The sequence below is a fragment of the Ctenopharyngodon idella genome, chromosome 15 (genome assembly GCF_019924925.1).
Source record: "Ctenopharyngodon idella isolate HZGC_01 chromosome 15, HZGC01, whole genome shotgun sequence".
NCBI classification, from domain to species: Eukaryota; Metazoa; Chordata; class Actinopteri; order Cypriniformes; family Xenocyprididae; genus Ctenopharyngodon; species Ctenopharyngodon idella.
This window is the reverse complement of record NC_067234.1, coordinates 8,609,940-8,625,635: the sequence shown is the minus strand read 5'-3', so window position 1 is coordinate 8,625,635 and position 15,696 is coordinate 8,609,940. Positions and strand designations below refer to the sequence as shown.

Genomic DNA, 15,696 nt, shown 5'->3' with positions numbered 1-15,696 from the left:
GAGGAGGGCGCTGTCGCGTCATAAAACCTAGAAGGATGGTATGGCTTAAGAGCAAAAGGGGTTTTGCCAACACTTCTGATTGGAGAATATCAAATATTCTGTGGCTTTCACTGAGCGAATGGACTGTATGTCCTTAATCTCGGCCTGGGGTGATTTGTGATTGCTCAGACAAGAACTCAGTGGCGGGGGCAACCTCTCCTAGACGTTCCAACACTTGGCTGCCGTGTTCCTCGGCACCCTGTGCCTTTTGCACTGCGATGCAACCTCTCAAACAGGGACTTTCAGCACAATTGCGTGTTCGGGCAAGGTGTTTGCGCCAACGGCCAGATTGGCGGCCAAAATTGTATTTTTCCCAACCCCAGAGTCTGACCCCGCAGGCAGTTACTCAAAGGGCGGTTCTGTCATGCAGAAACAGGGAAATTAAACAAAATTGCCTTTGTTGCCAACCTGGACTCGTTGCCTCCTTGCACCTGACACACCCAACCTGCTGATGTCCCTGCGTGTTGCCCGCGGTACGAGGTCAGAAGTGACCGAGGTTCACCCACAGCCAGTGAGAGATCCGCCAGGCTAGTTTACTCTGCTCACTGGAACTCACTGGAACAACCGTCAACTCACCACCGATCGCTAGAGGGCTCTATTTGCAAATACACAAGTGGTCACGCAAACACAGCTTACTTGTAAATTTAAATCTTAATTTAAATCTTGTTTAAACTGAATTTAAATAATCAAGTGTGTAGGACGAAAGAATAGGGGTCTAGAATGACAGTCAGAATGAATTAGCTGAAAGCAGAAAAGAAAAAAAAAATAAGGCAAAGAAAAAAACAATTCAGAGGCACTTGATTCAAATTTGAATTAAACTCTGTTCAATTGAATTTAAATAAGTGCGTAGAATAACAGAATGGGAAAAAGAAAGGAGAAGGTCTTCCCTATTGGAGAATTCCCTAAAGGGAACTGCTTCTTGAGCAAAATGCCAACTGATTGACACTACTTAATTTTAAATCTCAATTAAATGTTGTTTAATTAAATTTAAAAATAAGTGTATAAAATAAGGGAAGCTTGGGTGTGAGAATGCTGTTACCAGCAAATCACAAACAGGACACAGACCTAAGAGTGGATAAAAATAAAAAGGTAAGTAATAACAAGAAAGGAATTTCCAAAGTAAAAACTCAAGAGAGAAAGAGAGTATAATGAAAGAAAATCAAGTAGAATAATAAAATAACATAGAGCAGAGAAAATCTGTGAACACAGGAACAGCAGGAAAGGGGACAAATACTCAGAGACGGGAACTAACTTATGTGGGAGTGTCCACCAGGGGGAGCACTTTCAGAAAGTGAATTCTCTTGTTGGAAGGGAAACTTAATTTAAATTAAAAATTTAAACGTATTTAAATCAAATTTAAATCGGTAAACCACATTCCAAACACGATTGAAAAGCATAACCATCAACAAACATTTATAGCGGCAAGCTAGATTAAAGTAGCCAAAAGGAATTTGGAAACACTTCAGTTCAACGTATGGAGAGCAGAGCTAACCCAGAACGTCCACACGATGGCGTTAGTGAGTCCACACAACAATGAAGTAGGGAGGGGTGCCGCACACCTGAACAGATTGCCTTCTGGCGTCTGGTCAGAGGTACTGCATCCACCTACTTTAATTCGTGATATTTTAAATTAGCGCGTCTGTGGGGTTCTGATTCCCTTACGGCTGATTTAACTGCACTATCACGGTTACAAACTTTAGAATCTCGGCGGATTCTTTGGTGCCAGGTTACTGGACACTAATATACAACTTTTAACCACGGGTACACAACTTTGGAATCTCGGCGGATTCTTTGGTGCCAGGTTACTGGACACTAATATGCCCCTTTAATACGGGTACACAATTTTGGGGATTAGTGGACCCCTGTTTGTGCAAACTTAGTGCACACGAATATGTAACTTTGCAGGATTTCTTCGCTGCTGTTACGAGTCACGCTGGATCAGGTCGTGGCTGGCTCCCAATTTTTACACATCAATCGGATTTCAGATAAACTGTTTTCAGATTAGATTTGCAAGAGGTAACGTGATTGGTTAGCTATGCCAATGACGTTACCCAGGGAGCGAGACGCTATTTTGAATTATTGGACGACACAGTAATTCAAATTTAATAGCGCTACAATTATGAGGCCTTCAGAAAGAGTCTGTGAGAAACTCGTCACAGCTCCTTTTCAAAAAAACTACGCTGAATACGATTCAATTCGTTTATTCAAGCGGAAATTAATATTAACTGTATATTGCAAAAAGATTGTCGCCTTTTGCAGATACGAGTTTGAAATATTAATTGGACTGCAGTTTACTTTACGGTCAACAATTGACTACAGTGTTTTTAGGCACAAATAGCTTGTTAACGTTTTTTCAGAATGAGGGACGCGTTGTCGGCTCACTCAATAAGGCGCGCATATACACATTAAATCACACAAAATTATTCTAGGTTGCTCATACACAAAACCAAGTTTAAAACGTTGCCCGCATTCTCCACCAAATAATCTGTAGCGAATCTGTACAGGTATTTAATTAATTTATGGGTGAAATATATGAATATAATAAATCATAAAGCTTTATGATTAATTATAATACATATACCGACCCGAGAGGGAATTATACATATATTGTGAATTAATTACAACGAATTATAATCAATTACATATATGATTAGTTCTGACTTGATAATAATTTAGAGAAACTAGTTTGTCCAGCAAACCGTTAGCTCTTCATAGCCGATTATAAAAGGAAGGTTTTTCTCTGGCCACGAGAAAGACTTCCTATTCTAGCATCAATGCGTAAAGCAAGGATACTGGATCGAAACGTTAAAGTGACCTGGGTTTGTTGCATGAGCAAAAAAAACAATCGAGCATGAATATAATGTATTTAATATATGAAACTACGGATACAGAGACTATACTACTAAACATACACAAACAATACACATATATAGAAAGCGAAAGTAAAGTCAAGAAAACAGAGGTGATCAAAGGAATGGCAACTTACTAACAGTTAAAACCTTTGAGAGCCAGCAAGGAAACTCAGCTTACACATCGAGCTTAAAACGCTTTGGAAAGAATGGTTCTATACTTGCATAGGTTCAGGTGCTGTGGTCGTTTCGTGTTTCTGCGGGAGTTTCGGTGCGTGCGGCTGAAGCGATTGGTCCTTTTCCGAGAAGGTGTTCTTCGGCGGGATTTTCAAACAAGGGTTTAACTTAAGAGTAAGATAACCGGAAAAGAAAGAAAACGAGTCCGTCTCCTAGGCGATGAAGAGTGAAGACTTAGGGCGACGGATGAAGAGGGTTTGACAAAGAAACTTGTTGCCAAAAGATGGTCGTCCCGAAGAGAGGGGGCGCGTGATGGAAGCGCGGTCGCCGAGACGTCCGGGAGAGACGGGTGTTAAATGGCGAAAGACAATCGAGAGACCATGAGAGATGCGTGTCGTTGTGTTTTAAGGACAACAGGCCAGAACGCCTCCTGGGATACATCAGCCAATGATGAGGGTGCGATTTTGGCGGGCAAACTCTTTCTTTGTCTCCATTTATGACCTAATTTGCATGGTTTACGAAGTGTCCGATCTGAGTACATTTTCTTCAAAGTACCATTAAAAATAGAAGAATGCATTTTACAGTCATGTGACATACATTTTCAATTAGAGCATAACGAAAGCTTTACAATGAGACCAAACTTGTCAGATGGCAAAGACATAAAAGGTGAGATACAGTTTATACTTGAGTTTTATCGTTTAGAAGAAAACTAATACAACTACAGTCGTAGCTAAGCTTATATACTAGGGATAAATACATGCACCTTTAAATACAGCGACGGGTACATATTGGCACAGTCATATTTGGAGGATAACTGTACATTCACAATCTCCATGCGTGTTTGTGAGTGTCTGTATGTGTGTGTGTATTGGGGTTGTGGCCAGTGTCTGTGACCATATGACCTTTAGTCCCACCAGGGTGACTCTTTGAAGTCTCTGGGGCTGGTGAGAATGTGTTCTGTTTTTCTTTACTGGGGTAACAAAGGTGCCAATGGGGCAATTGGTCCCGGACTTGCCGGAGCCGATTCGTGATTTACATGCACAGTTCAGGAGGCTAAAAATTAAGTTTGGATCTGAAATGTCCAAACTTGATTGACTCTGCCGGATCTATCCAGACGCTACACTTGAATGATACTTCAAATCATGCAGTTTGTTGAGGGTAGGTGTAGCACTACCTCACAGTCAGTGACTGGAGAACAGCACAAGTGTAAATGATTTACAAGTCACGCAATTAAACTGTGACTGATTTGCTGAATCAGAGTCGTGTGACCTCAACAACTCTACACTTCCAGTAAACATTTATTTAAAGGTGAATACAAAGTGTGCAGAGGAAATATACATTACTTTAGGGTTTATATTCATACAAATATCCCTGTTTATTGTCCCATAAGTAACAACAACACAGTTCAGACTGATACTCCTGAATGGATGTTAGATTTATTAAAACTGTCAGAAGACCCACCACCTGAGAGAAACCTAGCAGGATGCAAGCGTATTTGTAGCATCCCGATAGGTTTACTCCCTCCAACAGGAAGGCACAGCTTTCCTGGAAAAACAAATGCTTGTTTTGAGCTTTCTCTGTAAACAACTGGGGGAGGCCAATTTCCTCGAAATTACCCCGTATTCTCCTGATAGACTCTCTTAGTGCCTCTGTACTGTTTATTCATATTATTATTGCCTGTTTAAATTAATATTATATCACTTCTGTTTATTCATATTATTCATAAAACTGTAAAAATCTTCATAATCTGTAAATATAATTATTATAACTAAACCTAACTGTGTCTTTATACTTTTATATTTTATTCTTAAATTTCATTACTATGTCTCTTGTTGTATTTGTATTTGTGCACTGGAAGCTTCAGTACCAACACAAATTCCTGGCAATAAAGCTCTTTCTGATTCTGATTGTGTACAGACTGTTAGGCACTAAGAGTATGTAATAAACAGTAACACCAGGCTGTAAGGAATACTTACAAATACACACATTTAACCTAAACTAATCCAAACCCTCACATAAATGGTTTTTTATTTAGTATGTTCATTAAGCATATTAAATTGGTGGGGACACTGGTCCACACAGACAGACACACAAGTTTACTTTTGTCTCAAAAAGTATAGCTTAAATACTTACCATTCCATTCAAGGCCTGGACAAAGGGCTGTTTACCATAACTGACAAAAGCTCATCTGCAACCAAACCAAGTTGTTTATCTATAACTCCACTCTAGACACCGTCCGAGAGCAGTTAAAAAAAGAGCTTAGACATGGTGGAAGCCGCAGTGGAATGAGTAAGACATACTTCCTCTTGCTTCAGAGCAGGACAGGATACATACAGTAAACATCAGTATTTCCTGAACTTTGACTTCTTGGAAAAAAAATAGTCAAAGACAGTCTCTACGTCTACTTGAGTCAGCTGACGTGTGGAGAATGAGAGGGTGTGGGACCACCCAGTGGAACAGTATGAGTTAGCCATTACTCTAATCCAAACGGACAACAATACAGGACTACACACATAAGAGAACACAGCCCGAGTGTTTTGGCATGTCTGTCATACAAAACTGTGATTAAATGTCATGAACAGCTTTTTAAATGAGCTCATGAGTTTAAACTGGGAATTAAGTTTAAACCTTGACCTTGAGCATAACAAGTCTATAAGATTAGATACCAGCCCAATGTGAGAGCAACGTGTGTGAATGAATCAACAGGAGCAGGTGCATCTAAATTTAGGTTTTCCGTCACATAAAAGAAGTCATAGAAAACAGTAAATAGTAAAACTACTGTTATCCGTACATTAATTGTTCTAATTCCAATATTTCATTATAATCAAATTATATTTTAATACATTAAGTTGGTTTGTGTTGGTTTTTTAGACACACGTTCTTCTTGTTTTGACTTTTTGGACAAGTCCTATTACGTACTTTCTCTCTCTCTCTCTCTTTTACCAAAAATCGTTGTATTACAGTAATATTTTACTGTAATAATGTAAAACATTACTGTTTTTTTACGGTAATGAGAATAACCATTATGAATAATGTGAATTATTTAAAATTTCAAAAGAAAATTATTATAAAAAATAACATCATAGTGGGAAAAAATACTAAATGTCCTAAAATATGTTTCATTTTCTTTATGCAAAATACAATTATTCTATTTTTGTTCAAAGCGCATTAACTAATGTTATCAGGTACAATTTTTTAATTGAAAATGTATTATTATATGTCGAAATTATTATATGTCATTGTTCATTGTTCGTTCATGTTTACTTGTGTAGTTAACAACTGAACCTTGTTGTGTTACCCATAGATTTACTAAGCATATATTGTAGCTTAGGACTGTGTGGATGGCCCATTCTTCCATTTCATATCTGCTACACTGAGGGAAGAAACAGTGTGATGTCATCTTTATCTGAGCGAGAGACAGTATCTGTTGCATTACTGGCCTTCTAATCATTTTATTCTTTTATGACCCCTGCATATGTGTATGTATTACATGTGTGGTTAGGTTTTGAAGTCTGGCTAATAAAGGGCACATTCAATATTTAATGCACCTGCCTTTAATGATTATATCATGAAAACTGGCTTGTCACTATGATCACTACATATATGAGTGAGGCAAAAGGTTACAATGACATTGTGCAATTATTGATGAACAAAATTTTTTTAATATTTTAGGAAAATGTGAGTGAGTGAGTGAGTGTGTGTGGTGGTTGCTTTCTGGTCAAATGCTGCACTACTTCAGGTGTCATTTCATCCCCGTAGTTCCAATGATACACCAAGGATTAATACTCAGGGTTCAGATTACTACTCAAAATATGAGCAATAGTAAAAGTGATGCTTGAAAAGAAGGGTAAAAGTTGGGTGATGTAAGGGATGATGTACAGTATAGTAGGTGTCACTGACCCTCTGCAGCTGTTCTCTGAGTCTCTGGCTCTGTTCGCTGTGCTCATGCTTCAGTCTGCTCTTCTCTCTTTCAGCCTCACTTAGAGTCTGGTTCAGTCTCTCCACCTGCGCCTGCAGCTCCTGCACGTCTCGCTCCAGCTCGGACACCTGACTCTCCCACTGTGCCTGACAGTCATCCAGCTTCACCCGTAGCTCGTACTTGCCCTGCTGCAGCTCCTGAGGACACAATCACATCTTCACAGTGTTTGATTTCAGACCAATCTGAGATATCCCACTAAAGTTATAAAAAACTTTACATTAATAGTGGATCCTACAGCAAAACACCAACTATGCCCAGGACATTTGCTTTTAGTAGTAGTAAACTTACAATGACAGTCACCATGTATTTCCACCATTTTACCCTCATGTCGTTCCAAACCTGTATGACTTTCTTTCTTCTGTGTAACACAAAAGAAGATATGGTAACACTTTACAATAAGGTTCATTTGTTAACATTAGTTGATGTATTAACTAATATGAACTAATCATGAGCAACACATTTGTTACTGTATTTGTTAATCTTTGTTAACATTATTTAATAAAAAATACAGCAGTTCACTTTTTGTTCAGGTTCATTAACTAATGTTAACAAAATATAACTCTTGATTTTGATAATGTATTAGTAAATGTTGAAATTAACATTAACAAAGATTAATAAATGCTGTAGAAGTGCAGTTCATTAGTAGTTCATGTTAGCTAATGAAGTTAACTAATGTTAACTAATGAACCTGTAAAGTGTAACCGAAGATATTTTTAAAAACATCTCAGTGCTTTCTGTCCATACAATGAAAGCCTTTGGGATCAAAACCCCAGCATTTTTTTTTAATTTCTTGTTTTGATTTCCCCATATGATAAAGTCATACGGGTATGGAATGGTTAGTAAATGATAATAGAATTTTAATTTCAGGGTGAACTATCCCTTTAAGGTAGCAGATTTCATATTCAAAGTCATATAACTTTGACTGAATCTGATTTGCAGTCATTAAATGTGACAACACACATGGAATCTGATGTGGCCTAACTCTCATTTCTTAGTTAAATTTACTTTCTGTTGCATGAAATTTTGAACATCTGCCTAAAATACATATTTATATATTCATACACTGGCCTCAAAAGTATTCGAAAACTAAAAAAAAAATGTCTGATTGTATAGATAAACTATCAAAGTAAGTGCCCTTTGCCTTAAAGAAAGTACACTGTTCAAAGAAAAAAAAAGAAAGAAAAAAAAAAAAAGAAAACTGTTCAAAGAAAACATTTCAGAAAAAGTGTTAAGTTTGAAGTGATAAAACAATAGATATGGAGCTGAAGACACTCAGCTAGGAGACCTGTGTGAACCTGAGGGAAACTGAATTCATACAGTTCCTAAAAATGATCATGACACCAGTTGCTTAAAGGCACTGCAAAAATGGCTCAGAGAAGTAAAGTTAGTTCTAAGGAAAGCTCTAACATCATCAGATTACACTATATTATTACGTTTTATATAAAACAGCAACCTTTAGAAGACAACAGTGTCGCCAAAAAAAAAAAAAAAAGACAAAAGACGGAAATTATGACGACTCTCTATAAATACACAGTGTGGTTATTAAGCTGCAGAGAAATGGAAACGACCATGGGAGGAACTTGTCTCGAGTCTCACCTCCAGCTGCTGCATGTATTTGTCATGAAGTGCGTCTCTCTCTTCTTTCAGCTGTCTGTTCTCCATGAGCAGAGCATTTCCCACCTGAGCAGCTAGAAGAACGTCATCCTCCTTCTGCCGAAGAGCTGCGAACAACTCCTCACTGTCCTTATACACCGGCAGATCGTCATCATTACTGAATTCATATGAGTAGAAATCTTCCTCCACTTCCATTTTATGTATATTATGTATCAGCACTTCTCCCCGACTCATGGCATCCGTATTATAAGTGAAAACGCTCCATGCGTTTGTGCTTCTGTATGTGAGAGTGGGTGAGAGTCCTGCGGTTGTCACTCATGCGTTTTTCTTTTCTTTTTTTTTTTTTTTTTATTTGAAGGCGGATGATGGAAAGGAACTGTGGGTTGGGCTTGTGAGTTAGTTTCAGGTAACTCGCGACTTTATTCTTTTTCTTTTTTTAACAGATGTATTACAATACATTTTTAGATCATACTAAATAATATAGTAAGTACTTTTTGAGAACACATTACATGCAGGCCTACAGCATGCAAATAGACCTTAGATAGTTTAGATGGCTTATTTAATTTTACGCGAAAAAACGAGATTAGCGTATGGGGTTATAATTGTTGTAACATTTACACGTAGGTGAATTGCACGTATTTACAAATAGAACATTTATTCACAAATAGCTAAAATCAGAAGCACAAATAAATGCAATACATTCCACAAAACGGATTTACATATGAATAAATGAAATTACAATATTTATTGCAAATAAAAATGTTTCACAAATGCTCTTGAACCAAAGGGGGAAGTCCAAAAGGGGACGCGACTTATAATAATATATTAATAAGTTTTATTTATATAGCGCCTTTCCAGGGCTCAAGGACGCTTTACAATTATCAAGGAAGAGATAATACAAGTAGACAATGATGAAAACAATAATGGACAGGGAAGCATACAGAAGAATAGAGTCAAATACAGAAATACAAAACAGGACTTAAGAGACATAACATTCAGAGAAATGTTAGTAATAATGCAGAGCAATCAATTCATCAAATCAGAGGTATAACATTCAGAAAACAGGTGAATTTTGAGTAATGATTTAAATTCAGAGATATTATTAACACAACAGAGTGAGCGGGGGAGAGAATTCCAGAGTTTGGGTGCGATAGTACTGAATGATCTGCCCCCCATTGAAGAGAGGCGATGCCGAGAAGGCCAGAGTCAGAGGAACGTAGTGAGCGAGTCGTGGTGTAGGGGATGAGCATATTACACAAAGATAAGAGGGAGCCAAGCCATGCAAAGATTCAAAGACTTCCACCAAACTAATTAAAACAAGATACAATACAATACAATACATCTTTATTGTCAACCATGGTGTTGTGTTTAACGTCATGCAACTTTTTATTTCTTACATTCTAACATTATTTTACAATGCCTCCATAAAACACAAGATAAGTAGCTTAACCAAATTAAAACATCTCAAGAATACATATGGTTTTTAGTTCAACTATTCCTGTATATGGCCCCTCATCTTGCTGGGGCCAAAAATTATTTTGAAATGAGAAAGGTATATTTTTAGATTTGTTTAAGGATTTTTTTCATAATCCTTGAATGAAATGAGTTAAATGCCTTACTGTCCAAGACGAAGGGCTCAAACATTATACTCAACTTTACTTTGAAGTACCCCACTGGACTACTTAATGGTGAACTACAGCCATGGCCAAAAGTATTAGCAGTGGGAAAAAAAAAAAAAAAAAAAAATTGCTTCACAAATTTCACTGCTTCAGTTGCTGTGGTGTTGATTCACATTGTTTCTAGATTATTGTGCTAGTGATCAGACACATTTTAAATAAATGCAAAAAGATACATTTCACAAAAAAAACTTTTTTTTGGCCCTGGCACAAAATCAGAAGCTAACATAATTTCATTATTCATATCATCAACACATGGGAAAGTGTGAACGAGTGCTCTTACAACTGTGCCACAAAACACTGCAATGAATGAAAAACAAAACGTCCTGCAAAAGCAACTTCTCCCAGTGATCCAGGAGCAATGTAGTGATGATCTATGCATTTTCCAGCATGATGGTGCACCATGTCACAAGGCAAGAGTGATAATGAAGTGGTTCTGAGATCATTACATTCAACTTTTGGATCCGTGGCCATCTTAATCCCTCAGAGGACCTGGAGCCTGGACCATGAAGCCGGATTACCTGGCTAGCCAGGTAAATTTCAGATTAGTTTGCGCCAATCATGGGTTTTAGGTACCATGAAAGCGACTTTGGCCAATCAAATGTGAGCAAAGTGACACTGACTCATCCAACACAATAAAATCACTCCCCTAGTTTCTCTTCCTCCAAATTAAAGGTCACTATATAGTATAATAAAAAAAAATAAAAAATAAAAAAAAAATTGTCTGGCTTTAATGATAATTACTTAGAATTATTTTATGATTTATATAACTTTTGTTTAACTTTTATATAACAATTGTATAATCTATATTATTAATAATCCATTACACACAAGCAATTTTAGTTGAACAGTTATTATTAAGCATTTAGTTTAAATGAATATATACAGACCTTATGTATTATAAATAAGCTATAGAAACAATAGATAACTCTTTAAAAATGACTAGATGTGACTTTACATGTTTGAGTCTCTATCGCTATATATCAAATATATAAACTAACTTCACAAGTTTCACTTGCACTGATAGAGCAAGATAATTTCTTTTATTTGTCCTCTTTCATGGACGAGTATCTTCTTTTGTGTAAATGCGTTTAAATTCTTCATATTCTTCAATCTCTTAACCTTCAGCAAAAGAGTTTTGAATTGCGCTGGCTCTCTCGTGAGAAGTAAATCACAGTTTCTCTCTGTTGCAAGGCATGTGATTGGCTGTTCGCTACTGATGTCACACATTCATGTGCACACGCTCCACAAACTCAAGATCAAATCCTGAGTTGACAGAGAAAGTTGATGATCAGCATTATGGTACCAACAAAGCCAGATTGGAGTGGTTTGGTTTTGTCAACTTGAAACTAATCCTATAACCCTGAGTTTGTTCAACTACCATCATGGTACAGGCCCCTGGTCAATCCTCAAAAGGCAAGTGGACAAGCAGAAGCCCACAAATTGTGATCAACTCCGAGCACTAATCAGGCAAGAATGGATTGCCATCAGTCAGGATTTGACCTAGAAGCTGATATCCAGCATACCAGAGTGAATTGTAGAGATTATGAAAAAGGCGGCTGTACACTCTAAATATTGACTCTTTGCATATATTGAATGTTTCAATAAAAGCCTTTAAAACTTATGAAATACTTATCTTTTTTTTTTTGCAGTATACCATAGAAACAGAAAAAAAAAATGTGTGCCCTTCCAGTGTGCCCCTAAATAAAGAATAAAGAATATACCCTATATATTCTTTCTTTCTTTCTAATTAAATTGTCTTTGACCACACCAGCAAAACCAAATACACAATAATAAATGGAAAATTAATACAGTAGTCTACAGTAGTCTGATGTTTAACGTCATGCAACTTTTTATTTCTTACATTCTAACATTATTTTACAATGCCTCCATAAAACACAAGATAAGTAGCTTAACCAAATTAAAACATCTCAAGAATGTATATGGTTTTTAGTTCAACTATTCCTGTATATGGCCCCTCATCTTGCTGGGACCAAAAATTATTTTGAAAAATTTGGATTTAATTTTATTTATTTGTGAATCTATTTATTAATACTGCAACAATAATAACCTTAAATGAGAAAGGTATATTTTTAGATTTGTTTAAGGATTTTTAGATAACTCTTTAATAGATAACTAATGAGGCAAGAATGGATTGCCATCAGTCAGGATTTGACCCAGAAGCTGATATCCAGCATACCACAGTGAATTGTAGAGATTATGAAAAAGGCGGCACTCTCAATATTGACTCTTTGCATATATTGAATGTTTCAATAAAAGCCTTTAAAACTTATGAAATACTTTTTTTTTTTTTTTTTTTTGCAGTATACCATAGAAACAGAGAAAAAAATAAGATCTACAAAATACTGAAGCAGCAAACTTTGCGAAACACAAAATCATTGCCAATAATTTTGGCCACAGCTGTACAATAAAATAGTAGTAAATAGGAAAAGATATGGAGGAAAGCAGTGAGGATCAACAAGCTTATATAGCCTTTCAATGTGATCAACATAATACAGTAGTCATCATTTGAAGTGGATCAAAACTTTCTTCTTAGGCCAACTTAGTTCTTAGGACAACTTTGATGAACTTTTGATCCACCTCAAATGTTGACTACTGTATAACAAAAGTAACACCCAGAAAATATTGCACCTTTTATTTTGACTTTAATGTGATCAACACCTCAGTGGTTAGTAATTGTTAGAACCTTTGGTCAAAAATGTGAACTAAATATTACATAAAAATACACTGCTGTTTGCCCCCTTTTGAAGACAAAATGCCAAAAATGGATAATGACATGAAGGGCTTAGATTAAGCTAGGATCAGACCTTAGTTTAATTAGAGCATTTAAGTAGCTTTTATAAATGTGCCTTAGAAAAAAAAAACATTACTGGTATACATATTGAGACAAAACAATGGCACTGACATATTTTAAGATATGTCAGTGCAAGCTACTTTCAGTTAAAACAGCTCAAACATTTAAGTCTGGGACTAGTTGTCTGTGAAACCAGGGGAAATTGTTCAAAATCCCAAGAGACGATGACCTGTAATATAATTTGAGGTGTAAAGGTCACTGCGCATTATAAATGTGACAGCATCTTTTTGAAAAAACTGTAAGAGTCTGTTATTATTATTATAAGCATTTATGGCATGTTTCACTTTTTATTATTGCATATTTCTAAAATAGTGAGGTCTTAAATAGTGAGGGTTTTTTTAACCATGTTTTGTTTGGCATTTGTACCTAGATGAATTCGTTATACGTCTTCTTTTCAGTGGAAGCTAACAACTGAAGTTGGTCATCTTCAGCAGCCACCCTCATTTAATAGCATTTATGTCTAAAATCTGATTGGAATCTTCAAGTATATTCAATCTCTCCAGAACATTTGAAAAGTACCTTTTCTGATTTCTGAAGTTTCCCCAGATCTTTCACTTCAAATCAACATTGTTTTCACATCATTTAGTAAATCATTACTGACAGTGATAATCAATATCACTTTCCATTTTGTTCCAATTGCTACATGTCTGTGTTAAACCACTTGACTTTTTCAGTTTACAGACTAGTTTTTCACTTATGTCCGATTTCATCAGTCAGCTGGAGCAAGTAGACTGTTTTTACAGTCTATCTGGTGGTCAGGATCATACTGAACTGCCATTTGCATCAAAACTCGTATTAAAGTGATATTTGCTATTGGGTAGAAAGTCTCTTTGTGTTGAAAGTCTCCCATTACTTGGCTAACCTTTATCAACATATCTGGCCTTGTATGTCTTAGACCCATTTACTCCACACTGCATGTTTCTCCTTTGGTAGTGTGGTTAAAGGAAATCTGTCCGTTACCTCTTTTATGGCCTATGCTCACATCTGAGACTAATTTGAACGCAGCTTCCGTGAAAGTTTGTACGTTACACATTCTGTAACATTGGTTAGAATCTAGTCATCTCCCTCTGTCTGAGAAATTCCTTTTTCACATTTTCCATTCAATTTGTTTTTGTAATGTTTGTTATGCATAACACAGAAACAAGTACCCTTATTTTCTAGTCACCAGTGCATAGTAAGGGGTATGCTTTATATTCAACTATTGTAGCATCTGTTGAGTGTTACTGGAGCAATCATTACAGCCACTGTGCACAACCTTTGCTCTCTAGGAGCCATCTTTCCATTTTAAACATGGTTCTCCAATTTCTCTAAGAAGTCCAATTCTGAAAATGGTTCTGAGGTCTCGTGCCTAATCCAGTTCTTGCTTAGCAGTAACAGAAACTCCTAACACACTTTATAGTCCTATAAGGGTCAGTGACAAACTCCTCAGTATCATTCACAGTGTCACCCTAAGCTTTCAAATAAATACTGCTCTGGGTCCAGCTAAACCTCCATGAGTCACAAAAGTCACAAAACTATTTTTTTTTTTTCTGTTTCAAATTTTTTTATTTAAAACATTCTGCCAGACATGATGCCTATTGTGCAATACTGAAACATAAAATGACATTTTCCCATTCAGTCCCCATTGAATTAATGAAACACTCTTTTTCTTATCAGCTGCAGCCAATGCTGATAATGCTCACTACACTCTTATAAATGAAGGTTTAAAAAATTGGGTTTTTTCAGCGATGCCATAGAAGGACCATATTTGGTTCCCCAAAGAACCTTTCAGTGACCAGTTCTTAAAAGAACCATTTTGTGCATTGGAAAGATTCCATGGATGTTAAAAGTTCTTTATGGAACCATCAATGCCAATGAAGAACCTTTATCTTTAAGAGTGTACTGATGTAACTCATGTCTAAACTAAAACAAATATATTTCCAAAAAGAAAAAAAAAAAGGTATGACCACATTCTACATTATTGGACTGGCATTTTTTATTCAATAACTTTTTTTCCAAACATGTACACAGAAATGATACAGTATCAATGATACAGCATATATATATATATATATATATATATATATATATATATATATATAATGTGTGTGTGTGTGTGTGTGTGTGTTATATAATGATATTCTCTAAAAAGTCAAGGGCATGGGACATGGCTGCTGTGCGCTTAAAGAGAGAAAGGTAGGTTTCTGCTGCATTATTTTAAGTCCACACAAAGGGTTCAGGATCTGCTAGACAAACAGTGGAAGGTACAAGGGTTATAGAAGATCTCCAGTGCATTTCAGTCAAGCATGTTGGGAGAAAGAACATGTGGGAGCTGCCTACATAGTGGAGAACACCAAACAGTTACTGAACTTCACAATACTGTACTTTTCCCCATTCTGAAAGGGAAAGAGTGTGTGAAGAAAACTACTGGAGTTACACAGTACCTAAACTTGTTTTATGAGGTTATTTGACACAGAAACAAGACAGATGCTCTGGGTTGAGTCCTGA

At 36.4% G+C, this 15,696-nt stretch overlaps 1 protein-coding gene across 1 annotated transcript in view; it reads right to left on the bottom strand.

Moving 5' to 3' along the window:
• Window positions 1–9,641, bottom strand: part of si:ch211-235m3.5 (BICD family-like cargo adapter 1) — a 31,733-nt gene extending 22,092 nt beyond the window's left edge. Inside the window, exons 1-2 of the mRNA XM_051862129.1 lie at window positions 8,641–9,641; window positions 6,966–7,181 (exon numbers count right to left, since the gene is read on the bottom strand). Coding sequence (XP_051718089.1) covers window positions 6,966–7,181; window positions 8,641–8,892 — 468 coding nt within the window. The 5' untranslated portion in view covers window positions 8,893–9,641. The remainder of the gene's footprint in view (window positions 1–6,965; window positions 7,182–8,640) is intronic.
• Between the last annotated feature and the right edge of the window lie 6,055 nt (window positions 9,642–15,696).